The sequence below is a fragment of the Equus quagga genome, chromosome 1, assembly GCF_021613505.1.
Source record: "Equus quagga isolate Etosha38 chromosome 1, UCLA_HA_Equagga_1.0, whole genome shotgun sequence".
NCBI classification, from domain to species: Eukaryota; Metazoa; Chordata; class Mammalia; order Perissodactyla; family Equidae; genus Equus; species Equus quagga.
Window position 1 is genome coordinate 59,063,384 of NC_060267.1, and position 13,484 is coordinate 59,076,867.

The 13,484-nt window shown below is 39.5% G+C and overlaps 1 protein-coding gene across 16 annotated transcripts in view; it reads left to right on the forward strand.

The window, feature by feature from the left end:
* The window catches only part of LOC124247772 (phospholipid-transporting ATPase FetA-like), a 130,092-nt gene that overhangs the window by 39,559 nt on the left and 77,049 nt on the right, over nucleotides 1-13,484 (forward strand). For 9 of the 16 annotated variants that reach the window (XM_046677448.1, XM_046677525.1, XM_046677432.1 and 6 more), the window contains one exon: nucleotides 6,034-6,111. In XM_046677448.1, coding sequence (XP_046533404.1) covers nucleotides 6,034-6,111 — 78 coding nt within the window. Of the gene's footprint in view, nucleotides 1-4,202; nucleotides 4,216-4,808; nucleotides 5,050-6,033; nucleotides 6,112-13,484 lie in introns of all 16 variants that reach the window. The other 7 variants (XM_046677472.1, XM_046677552.1, XM_046677509.1 and 4 more) reach the window with 3 other exon arrangements.

Genomic DNA, 13,484 nt, shown 5'->3' on the forward strand with positions numbered 1-13,484 from the left:
TAAAGAACCTGAGATGGTATTAGTGGGATTAGAAATGAGGTAATAGCTTCAAGAGTCCCTCAGACGGAATATTATAGGACCTGACAAGTTATCAGAGGAGGAACTGAATGTGACTCTTAGGTTTCATGAACAAGTACAGGATAATAAGGAAGAGGAGCAGATTTGCTGGAAATCAGGGGTGTTGAGAAGTGTCACTTTGAAACATGTTTGTGTTGAGATGCTAGTGAGCAATTGAGAGGAAATTGTCCAACAGTACGAGTTTGGGACTAGAAAGAGTTTTAGGAGCCAGGGCTAGAGAGGCAATGAGAGGATATGATGCCATAACTCAGGGAAAGCATACACAGAGAACAGGAATAAGAACCATGCTTTGGGGGAAGAACACCTATTGTGTGCAAGGCATTATAGAAAATGCTTGATGTACTTTATTTTATAGAGTCCTTGCAAGGTGAAGTGATTATCTTCATGTGAAAGATGAAGAGACTGAAGCTCAGAGTGCTTATCTCAGCCTCAGGGCCCACATTTGATAAGTGTTGGCTTCAGGGTTTAAATTTAGGTCAGCCTAACCCTGCTACGTCACACTGCAAAGCAGTCAAAGAGGCAGTGAGAGAAAAGCCAGGAAGATGAGTTGCCGTGAAAACAAGGGAGAAGACTAAGTATCTGAATGAACTGTGGACTGACGATGGGATTAGAAAAGACAGGTGAGGCGGTGCAGTGTCTTCACATGGCTCCTAGTAGTTCCAGCTTTTGTTGGGAATTTGTGCCAAGGCCACATAGATGCCAGGATAAGCTACACTGAGAGGGGCTATTTAAGGACTTTGAGGGGGCCAGCCCAGTGGCACAGCGGTTAAGTGCTCATGTTCCACTTCGGCAGCCCAGGGTTCGCCGGTTCAGATCCTGGGCGCAGACATGGCACTGCTTGGCAAGCCATGCTGTGGTAGGCATCCCACATACAAAGCAGAGGAAGATGGGCACGGATGTTAGCTCAGGGCCAGTCTTCCTCAGCAAAAAGAGGAACTTTGGCAGCAGATGTTAGCTCAGGGCTGATCTTCCTCCAAAAAAAAAAAAGGAGAACTTTGAACTGTGCCTCGTCTAGCTGGAGGTTGAGTTCCATCTACAAGTGTACATTTTAACTTACTCAAATGAGCATTTATCCCAGAAGCATCCGGATGATATTCTTAGTTTTTAGCAGGAGAAACTACTTTTTCCATTGAAAATATGTGGAAAATCTCAGATAAAAGCAGTCATTCAAGTTGAGAGAGAGGGCGTGCCCTTCTTTCCCTTGCACCACTCTACCCTGAACCCTGTTTCAGCCCCAGAGAAACCTCCCTACGCTGCCTAACACCATTCAAAGACCCTGCTTTACATTACTTTTATGAGCAAGAAAGGGAAGTAGCAGGCATTGCCTTTTATTGTAGGTGAGAAACTAGAAAACCGAAGAAAAGACTCATTTGTTTTAGGTACAAATAATTTAGGAATCCAGCTGATAATAGAACAGAGGTTTCCAAACTCCGCAGCAGTCAGTGCTGTTTCTATTATCTCATCCTTGTCCCAATTTTAAAACAAATAAAATTTGTTTAAGAGAGAACATAATACTTAGTTCCTACAATTCCTTTCAACAGACATTTGTTAACTGCCTAGTACGTGCAAAACAGTTAAGACTAGCTTAGTAAACATTGACTCACTTTTATAGACGAAAAGGGATAATAAACCATCCCAAAGCATCAGTATTAAGCTGCTAATGAGGAGCTTGCTTTGTGAGACTTCAAAATTACAAGTACAAGAAGGAGGTTATGTGGGCTCCAATGCTTGTTCAGACCCAAGCTAAACCTCTAGGCACAAGAAGCCCTTCGTAGCACACAGCTGCTTTACAAAGCCTGCCGTCCAGACTAACAGGCGAACTGGGGGAGCATGTGAGAATAGAGGCAGCAGCTAAGAAACTGCAGTGTTTTGCAGGTTCCTTTCTACTCCATTTTGTGTTTGAAGATTATTTTATGTACATCTTCAGCTCTTTGCTTTAAACCACCTGAAATCAAAGCCAGGTTAATTGAAAGGTTATTAGGGGTCTATGAATCATCTTTGGAAAAAGTAGGTTGTAAATGAGGGTTTTGAGACTCACTTCATATCCCCATCTAGAGGAAGCAGAAGAAAACAATTCATGACACAGGAATTTGGCCAGCTCCCAAAAGCCGGGGATCAGTTGGCAGTAGGAACCTGAAGGAGGTCTCTTCATCCAAATGGCCCCATAGACTAGGAGATGTTTCTACATCTTCCCACCTCTCCCAGAGTCTTAAAGTTCCTAAGTTTAGATCTTTGTTTTCCTGTCAGAAAGAAGTTGTGGTTGAAATAAGTAGGGGATAAGGTAGGGGCTGTAACTGAGGAGAGAGGTGTTGTGTGGAGTGCTGCCAAGTTTCAGGCTGTGCTAAGCATTTCAGGATAAGACATGATTTTTTTTTTTACATGTTCTGTTGCATTAAAAAGAAAACTTTTGTTAGCTGTGCTGAGATTCACGTGGTGGGAACTGGGATGGGAACTTTGATTTCTGGAGTAGCTGGGGATTGTGCATTGGGTGTAATAGCTAACTCCAAGAAACCTTAATGGAGTAGACTGGAAGCTTTTGTGATTTTCCACACAGTTTAGGGAGAATGTAGCTCTTATTTTAGTCAGAGGGTAACAGGCACACCTGCTTCTGTGTGAGAGTCCTTTCCTCAGATTCTCAAAACATTCAAGTCAACCAGGAGTTTGTTCCTTTCTTGGTGAAGAGCTCTGTTCTCTGGAGGCAGATTTGTTCATTGAGAGCCAATTATGACTTGTGTGCACGCAGTCTATGATATTCCAGTACTAAGAGTCATTGGCTACATTGGTATCACAAATATGCCATTGCTAGACTTCATTGTGTTTGTTATAGTTCATGTAATTTTCAGACTGAGCTAAATATAAACTTAAAACCTTCCTCCAAAACTTTGTACTTAGTAAATTCACCAGTTTTTTGTGTATAAGTAAGTGTGGAGGGAGATAGGATGCTGGCAGCACAGAATCACCACTGTGTCTTGGGGGAACTTGAAGTTGGTTTGCAATGTGATGCCAATTGGAAGACTATTGGCTAATAGGTCAGAAAATAAGTACTTCACTTCCAAACCAAAGTTTCAATAAGGTTGTCTTCATTTCTGTGTTAGGCAGTTCAGTCCAAGATGTAGGCAGCTTGGAGATTATCAACTCAAGGGTGGGGCCTGTTATTTCTACCTTTAGATTCTCATGTCTAAATAAAAGAGTTTTAGTTCCTATAGCCATGTCTTATAGAGGCTGACTTCTCTTTGGTGCCTCTTTTATGACTCTACTGTTTTTTCAACCTTCTTTGTTTAAATGTGATGAGCCTCCTCCCAAATATTTAGTAATTACAAAGGGAAAAATAGTAAGTTTACAGTGGAGCCTTCTGGCAGACACCATCTTAACCAGGTGATCTAGGTTCATGTTGCCAGGAATACATACAACAGCATGTATTTCCTGATATGATGAGCACATCAGACAAATCCAAGTGAAGGCACATTCTACAAAACAACTGTCCAGTACCCTCCAAAATTGTCAAGATCATGAAAAACAAGGAAAAAATGAGAAACAGTCGCAAGTGGGAGGAGACATATAACTAAATGCTTTGTGGGATCCTGGATTGGGTCCTGAAACCAAAAAAAAAGACATTAGTGGAAAGAATTGGTAAAAAAAATAAATAATTTCTGTACTTTGGTTAATAGTATTCTACCAAGGTTAATTTCTTTGTTTGTTAATTCTTCTATGGTTATGTAAGATGTTAACATAAGAGTAAGATGAGTGAAGGATATATGAAAATTCTCCATACTATTTTTGCAACTCTTCTGAAAGTTTAAAATTATCTCAAAATAAAACATTTTTTTAAATATAGTAGCCCAAATTGGACCTCCTCTTTCAATAAGGGTTATTTAAAAATTACTCTCCTGAGTAAGATAGGAAGAGTATTTCCTACAGTTGGTCTTATTCACTTTAATTTTTTAGTTCTTTTGTTATTATATATTGAATAGATAAAAAGTTTTTAACAAATGTGTAAGTTGTAAAGAGTAACAATAACATGAGCACAAATATAGCTTGAAGCTCTCACTGTGCTTTTCTCCATCCCATCCCCCCAACCTCTACCCTAAATTTTGTATTTTTCATTCCCTTGCTTCTCTTTGTAGGTTTACCTTGAAAGTATGTATCCCTAATGATATAGTTTTGCATGATATTTAACTTTATGTAAATAGAATGACACTATTTGTATTCTTTGGCAATTTGTCTTTTTCCCTAAATGTTCCTGAGATTTAACCAACGTTAATGTGTGTAACTGTAGTTCACTCATTTTCACTACTTTATAGCTTTCCACTGTATGAACGTGCCACAACTTGTTTCTCTACTTACCGTTAATAGCCATTTGGTTGGTTTCCAGTTTTGCTGTTAATGAGCGGTGCTACTGCACTCATCCTTGTTAATAACGTATCTGGAGAGTTTCCCTTGGGCATATATCTAAAAATGGACTTGCTGGGTTATAAGGTAAATGATCCATCGACTTTACTAGATAGGGCCAAATTGTTTTCCAAAGGATTTGTCCAATTTTTAATACCACCAACAGTATGGAAGTATACCAGTGGCTCTACTTTCTAACACAATATTATTAGACTTTAAATTTTTTACTAATCTGTTGGGCATGTATATTAAAATCCTAAAACATTGCCATTTGTTGATTGACTACTTTGTGTCAAGCACTGTGGCAGACATTTTCATACATTTATTTAATCCTCTAACAGCTCTTCTTCTCAGCTCCATAATTACTCTCCGGGTCCTGGCCCTGTAGGGACCGACCAGGCCACAGGCAGGGACTTCCGGGGGACACCCCATGCTGCTGGGGTCCAGCAATTTCCAAAAAAGATGCCTGGTGCCCTGAATCCCAGTCTCGTGGAAATTCCTCAGCCTTGTCTTCTCCGACAGTGACAGGAGTCAGCTCATGAGAAACACCTGGGAGTGCTTCTCCCTCCCTCACAGAGGGCTGTAAGTAATGCTGTGCTTAGTGTGTAATACATAATTACCCCTAAATATCTCTCTGACAAATTTATTCCTTAGTGGGTCTTTCTCCATCTTGTATCTGCCTGATTTATTTTGTGTTTCTTACAAAAAAAAAAAACAGTCATTCTCATTTCAGAGGAAATTTTAGGCATGAAATGGTTAATAACTTCCCCCAAGTCCCATTGTCATTAATTAGTAGCAGACTTTGAAATAAAAGCCTGTTCTCTGGCTCCTAATCTTTTTTTTTGCTCCATCTCTTCCCTTTTCTTCCCACATCCCATTTCTTTCTCCCTTCCCTCACGTTCTTCCACTCTCCTCTGAGTTTAACAGCTAAAGTGTACTTTCCAGTTGGCTGCTATGTAAAATGATATGTGTGCAGAGAGCATCACAAAATTAGGGGGGTGCCTGGTTCCAGCTAAAAGTCGTTACTCAGGCCGCTGGCTGGCTGTTAAGTGCCTTAAACCATTTCACATTCCAAGCTATCCTGCTTTGTGGATTTGGCCAGACCACCCTCTCAAATCTGCTTGATGACGCTGCAGGGGCTGGAAAGAATTATATTTTCTTTTTTAATTTTTTTTAAAGATTTTATTTTTCCTTTTTCTCTCCTAAGCCCCCCAGTACATAGCTGTGCATTTTTAGTTATGGGTCCTTCTAGTTGTGGCATGTGGGATGCCACCTCAGCATGGCCTGATGAGCGGTGCCATGTCTGCGCCCAGGATCCGAACCGGTGAAACCCGGGGCTGCTGCAGCAGAGTGCATGAACTTAACCACTCGGCCATGAGGCCAGCCCCTGAAAATATAATTTTATGGTGAGGACATATGAAATGAATTCCACAATTTAGCATGTGTATCTTAGAAGTAGATTATTTTAGGTTTCATAGATCAAATTTCAAGTTTCTTAAGTGTATATTTGAGTGAAATGGTATTGTCATAAGAAATTCTCATCCTGAATCTTTCTTTCCTTTACAGAAATTCCATGGAAATATAGTTGGTACTACTCTGCAATGTCTCTATTTGAAAGCCAAAGCGAGAACAGACAAAGTGGAGGTAGGTGAACTCAGTAAAAATATCTAAGTCTGTATGTTATTATTGCCTCTAAAAAGTGCGTGTGTGCCTGTGCGCATATGACAGATAACGCAGGCTGGCCAACCTATCATTCAAACTGCCAATCCACCAAACCACTGACCAGGAAAGGAGATGTGCTCTGCAGAGGTAAACTCCAGAAGTACAAGCTCCACTGTTTTGTCATCTGAGAGTTCTAATTTGAGTAGTTACAATCTGTCATCTTTTGTACTTTTATTTTATTTTGTGCTTATCCTGGAAGTTCACCAGGAAAACGTGTGTTCCTTTTCCTCTCCCCATCCTTCACAACCACCTCCTGCTAAAAAGTAGTGGTCAATTTGAAAAGAAGTTGCTGAGGCAAATAAGGTCATCCTGTGCAGCCTTTTGTGGACAGAGCAGATGGGTCTGGCTCTGCTGTTAGGGAAGATTTCCATACCACTTCCATGCTTTCTTTTGATGAATCAGAGTACTAAAGGAAGCTGGGGTAATCACACTCAAGCCATCTTTCAGACTGAAACTGCCTGACATGAAAAAAAATTTTCTGACATAAAATTTTGAAAAAGCAAGCCAGAATGTAGTTCTATAATTAGGCTTCCTTTTGAGGAATGGAGAAGGTACAGAGAATGAAATTAGGTCACTGATTTAAGGCCACACTCTACCTTCTTGACTTTCTGTCCATTGTGCAGTTGTCTGATTCCTGAAGGGAGCCCATTCCAAAGGCACAGCCCCTAGTTCCAGAAAGAGGAAGTCAGGGAACTCCCAACCAAGGGAAAACCAGAGAGTCATCGCCTATTTTCAGAACTACTAAAGGAGAGAGGGCTGAGGAAAACAAGCTAACAGACTGATTTCTCCTGCATCTTCTTATGAACAGGAAATATGGACAGCAGAATACTTTAGGGAGTAGTAAGTTCAAGGCAAATGAAAATGTAATCATCAATAAAGACTGATTTACTTCTTCAAAAAATACTTATTTATCAACAAATGAATGCCTGCCACTGTGCTACATGCTGGTAATACAATGGCAACTAAACTAGACAGAATCTCTGCTCTTATGGAGATTATGGTTTAGTGACAGACAGCCTTTAAGTAATAGCACGGAGAAATATCAAATTATATCTACAGGAAATGCAATGAAGTAAAGATCATGGGGGGCATAGTGGTTAAGAGCACGGATTCTGGAGCCATACAGTCTAGGTTTGAATCCTAGCTCCACCACTTACTATATTATCTTGGGCAAATCTCTTAGTTTCTCTATGTTACAGTTTCTCATCTGTAAAATGAGGCTAATAATAGTGCTGCCTCGTAAGTATTTTGTGAGGATTAAATGAGGTAATATTTGTAAAGCTCCTAGGACAGTATCTGGCACATGGTAAACACATGTTTAAATACAATATGTGAAAAATACAAGAGCTTGATGCTTTCATTCAGGAAGATAATTAAGAACTTGAATGTTTACAAATGTAGATCACTTCAAAAGTCAAATGCTTTACCAATGAAAAATAATTTAAACCAGTTTTCCTGGCCTAAATCCCTTTAGGTACGCTAGGCCTACCTATTGCAGTAGAGTTATTGCTTGTGCTGTTTTAAGCAGTGAGCAATTAATACTGGTCCATCCAAGATGTTGGTCTTTGGCCTGGGACAGCAAAATAACAGTGGCAAACCCAGTAATTTTGCAGGTACTTATGCCCTTTTCTAGGCTGTCAGCCTATTCTGGTTGGAAAACTTACAGCGTATAGAGTGAATATTGACTAGTTACAGCATCTTGCTTATCTGTTTTTCACCACTTTCTTAATTCAGGCTCTCATCATTTCAAATGTTGAATACTGTGGCAGTCTTTTAAGTGGTCTTTCTGTCTGCAATCTGTTTCTCTGTAAATCTATCATATTAATCTTTCTGAAATTCCAATTTTATCACATTTTTCCTTTCTTAAAATCTTTCTGGGGTTCCTTGTCAGCTACTAGATAAAATTTAAGATCATTAGCCTAGTATTAAAGGCCTGACTTTATAGTCTTGCTTTCTGCCTCCTTCGGACTCTTCCTACCTGGGGTACTATCATAAAACTTGTCTTGTCTCAGTGCCAACCCTTTCATTAAGTTGTTCTTCCTGCCTAGATATCTGTTCCCTACATCTGTATTGAACCTATATTCATTTTTTTTGTTTAGGACAAGTCCTTCTCCATGAAGCCTTCTGCAACAATTCTAGTCACCAACCCCCTACCATTATCTTTCCTTCTTGAATTCCTATAGTGCTTGGTTTCTATAGTTTTTTAAAAAATAATACCCTTATTGAGATATAATTGCCATAAAATTCACCCTTGTAAAGCATACAATTCAGCGATTTTTAGTATATTCACAGAAGTGTGCAATCATGACCATAATTTAATTTTAGGACATTTCCTCACTCCAGAAAGAAACCCTTTCACCCATTAGCAATCACTCCCAATTCTCCCTTCTCCTGGTCCCTGGCAACAACTCATCTACTTTCTATCTCTGTAGATTTGACTATTCTGGACATGACATAAATAGAATCATATAATATGTAGCCTTTTGTGACTGGCTTCTCTCACTTATGTTTTCAAGGCTTATCCATGTTTAGCATATATTAATACTTCACTCCTTTTTGTGGCTGAGTACCATTCCACTGTGTGGATGTGCTACAATTTGTTTATCCATTCATTAATTGATAGACATTTGGGTTGTTTCTACTTTTTGGCTATTATGAACAATGCTGCTATCAACATTCATGGACAAATTTTTGTATAGACATATAATTTCAATTCTCTTGGGTTCCTACAATTCATTTTAAATCTTATTTATATCCTGCCTTGAGCTGTTTCTTTATTGTTTTGCATATGTGTTGTGTGGTTCTACTAAATTGTCTGCCTAGCACAGTGCCTACAGAGCTCTCTTTGTCCTGGAGAGTTTGCAAGTCTGACCCATCTGTTATACTTCTCCTTTACCCCTCTTTTACCACTCACACACATCTACAAATATCATCATTGTCATCACCACCACCACCACAACAGAACAATAAAAATTATTAACACGTACTGATAGATGCTTAAATAATGCTAGGTAGTAAATTCAAAAGGATGAGAGACACTTGTATGAATTGACCTGGAAAGATCTCCAATACATAGTGTGAAAAGAAAAAAGCAACTTGCAGAGCAATATTTACAGTAGGATCTCATTTGTTTAAAGAAACCCATATACAGCTGTTTCTATATGTTTGTATATAAATACCCTGAAAGGGAAGGGACCCAAAGAATATGCACCGATCTGTTAAAGTGGTTCCCTTGGGAAACGGAGAAGGTGTAGAAGGCATGGGAAAGGAAACTTTATATTTTTTAGCTATATATTTCTGATTTTGGATTTGTTACAGTTAAAAGATATTTATGTGTTACTTTGGGTGATTTGAAAAATCATTAAGGAAAAAATTGTAATCACAAAGGGAAAATAACTGAGTTGGAGAAACTAAAAGGAAAGGATAGAAAAAGAAATAGCGGGGGGGGGCATAGTTATTGTGACTTGTAGAGTAAAAAGTTAATCAGAACCTTAGTAATAGAATCCTGTACAACACCATAATTAAACACACAAAATAGACATCTGTATCGTGAACATACTAAAAATCATTGACTTGTACATTTTATTTTAAATTGGTGAATTCTATGGTATGTCTATTATATCTCAGTAAAGTTATTTAGAGTAAAACGGACATCTAAAGTTTTTAGAGTTAGTTTCTAGAATTCTGTTTTCTTTAGAATTCTAGTTTCTTTAGAAAATTTAAAGCAACAGTTGAAGTAATTTGTAGGAACATTTCCTGACCTCAAGAACAGACACAGGGTTGCCAGATAAAATACGTGATTCTCAGTTAAATTTGAATTTCAGTAAACAATGAATAATTTTTTAGTATAAGTGTATCCCATGTAATATTGGGGACATATTTTGGTTTTGTATTTTATTTGCTAAATCTAGCAATCCTAAACCATGAGATTACTTTTTGAATCTCTAAAATTGCTTCTTTAGCATCACCAGTGGTTACTGTTAGACTCAGCTTAGTGTGAATGGCATTTTGTTTCTAACTGATGACCTTTGTTGTAACTTTCCCAACCTCTCATCTCCTCTGCCAAGGAAGGTTTTATGACTGAGAAGCACTGAGAGTGGTATCTAGCAGTTCGGTCAAGCATGACTGAGTTTACTTTTACCACACTGATGAGAAGTCAGTGGTTCTACATTCTCAATGAGGTGAGAACGGCGAAGCACCACTCTCAGCTTCCGCCTGCGAGGGGTAGTATGAATGGTGTCCCATCAGCTCATGAGTGGTGTCTCCTTGGAGAGGAAGGGGAGAGCCTGAAGGTCTCCAAGAAGAACAGGGGTTAGGGCCGTTGGTTTTGAGCACATCTTGAATTGTGCCAGCCAACCAATCTTCTGTGGCACACTGTTAATAAATTAGGGTTTGGGGTTTGTTTTGGGTTTGAGGGGTTTTTTGTCTTTTATTTCTATTTTGATTTTCTTTAGTATCTTGTCCTTTGAGCAATTCCAGTCTTGTTTCTGCTAAACTCAAAAGAATTAGCGAAGCTATAGGGGATGGTCAGAGGCAGAAGTCACATGAGAGCTATAGTAGCTCAAGAACAGAACTTTTCATGACATTCAAGACTTTAACAAGCTTCCTCTCCAGGTTCTTTTCGACACTGCATTCTACCCACCCCCTCAGCCATGATGCATATCCTCCTGTTTGCTGACCTTAGCACAGAAAGGTAAACAAAGAATTAGTCTTAGCTGGGATTTCTCTTGCAGCCCAGCTGTTCTGTGCTTATGTAGATACTCCCACAAGAGGAGGTGATAATCCTCCTTTGGAGGAGTTTGGACAGAAATCTGACCACAATTTAACAGAACATGTTTCTAGCATCTCTTCACTTGTGTGCTTATCCATTCAACACATCTTTATTAAATCTACAGACTAAGCTAAGCAGTCAGGTACAGAGATTTAAAGGAGAGAAAAAAAGACATGGTCTCTGCCTTTAAGGAGCTCTTTGTTTAGTTGGGGAAGATAGTACTGTACGTAAGTATGATAACTGAGCTGATTGTAAACCGTGAGACATGGCAGTGGGTAGACTGAACCAGAAACATGTAATGAAATGGTGGTGGGGAAAACAAATTAGTTACTGCCTCTTCTGCAAGACCACAGACCTTGGCCTTCCCTGTGGTGACTCTCTGCTATGTCATTTAGCTATTCTTATCATTCTTTAGATGAAAATATCATTTGATGGCTATACTCCAGAGATCTTAGAAATGCAGTGTGGAGAGATGAAATATAAATTTTGGGGGTTACCCAAGACTGGAAGCCATATGGTTAGCTAAATCTACTGATGGCTGCAATGTTTCAGATTATGCTGTTTGACTACCGTACAATAAATTGTGATCACTTGGAATCTAAGAAATTCCCGTATTCCTACTGTAAATTGACTCCAACTAACCTGACCAGAAATTCCAGAAATTGGCCAATTATCCTTCCCCTGGCAGCTATCCTCACTTACTTTTAGAGATGGGAAATTTTCAGTCTCATGCATTAGGTGACTTGGGTGAAATCACCTAGGCCTGTTGATCAATAACGACAGCAAGAAGCCGCTGCAGAGTTTCTCTCACCAGCACCTGGGCTTAATTGAGCTGGGAGTCTGGTGGTGTAAGGAGAGGGGTCTTGACGATTCTGCTAGTTAGAGACTTTCGCTCCTAAATGTCATCTCACTGTTTTCTTGCTTTAGCTGGAAAATCCCATTTGTGGTTGATTTCCCACTGTAAGCAAGGAGACATTTGCTCAGAACCTCCTAACCTGATTGCCGCCTGACCAACTGGCCTGCCTGCCTTTTTCTCCCTCCCTCCTTCTCCTCCTAGTTACTTATCTTTCGGTGTGCTACATTCTCTAATTCCCTCTTACAGAGCTCATTTTCCCTTTTAATTTCTGCCACTTCCATGTCTAAGTTAATCTCCAGTCTTCTGTAGCTGTAACCCCTAAAACCTGAGGTTGGATTACATCAAGATTGAGTAAGAGCTAAGTTTTTCACTTTGGCATTTGAACCAAAACTCTAAATTAGACATCCTTAGACAGAAGCTTCTCCTATTTTGACACTTGTCTTCTACTGCCATCCCACCAAGGGACTGAATAGACTTCCCCTCACCAGACTGTTGTACCCTTCCTTCTCTACTGGATGGATCAGCTTAGGACATCCGTGGGAGATAGCTAGAAGTTCAAAATCTATTTGGGGACAACTATAATGATGCTTACAGAATCTCCTTGATATTGCCTAAGATAAAGGACAAAAAATATCATGTACTGAGCACTTTTGATGTGTCACGAATGATGTAGGCACTTTACAATTACCATGTCATTTAACCCTTACATTAGCAAGTAATGTGGATTTTACTACCCCGTTTTACGCATGAGGAAACTAAAGCCCAGAAACGGAAAGTGACTTGCCCTAAGTCACTTAACAATTTGGTCATAGAGCCCAGTCTAGAATAGCTAAAATTTTCTTAGCATTTTTTATATATCAGGAATTGTTCTAAAATGCTTTGCAGGCCTTAATTTAGTAATCCTCACAGTAATCTTATGAGTAGGTATTATTATCATTTCCATTTTACAGATGAAGAAATTGAGTCTCAGAGAGGTTAAGTAACTTCCTCAAGGCTACCCAGCTGATAAATGAGGGACTGAGATTTGAACGCTGGCAGCCTGACTCAATTGCTCATGTTCTTAACCACTGTAGGAGCCTGCTATATTTTTAAACTTTAAATCCACTGCATATTTTATAATAGCAAGTTGCCTTGCTTCACTAAGGTGTCTGGCCCTTTCTCTTGAATGATTTTGCCACCGCCAGGCCAGCTCTCAGCACAGGTCCCTGTGAAACCAGGCCTTTGCTGAACAGGCTGTAGACTCAGCCCTGAGTTCCCCGTGAGGGATGCATTTTCCACAGTTACCAGAGGCGAAGGTGGGAGTTTGTCTCCTTGAATTCCACAGCCTGGACCTCTTCAACCAGACCGTCTCCTAGACTCTCCTTGTCTAAGCCAATTTCCTATCTTCTGTAGTTCTCACCTCTATCCATAATTCACATTTTTTCATTCTTGTTTCAGCCAAACAGGAATAAACTTTGAATTAGTAAGTGTTAAGGAAAACACTTAGTCATCCTAGTCTTTTCTCAACAGTCTTCACAAGCCCTACGGGGTCCTGGATTAACCTCCTAACTGGATTAATCCAGTCTGAACAGTTTCTTTCTGCCTTTATCACCTCAAACATGACTGGCTACTTGCTTTCCTTAAGCTTGTCTGCTTTCTCCCTCAGACTTTTAGCTGCTTCTCCAATTG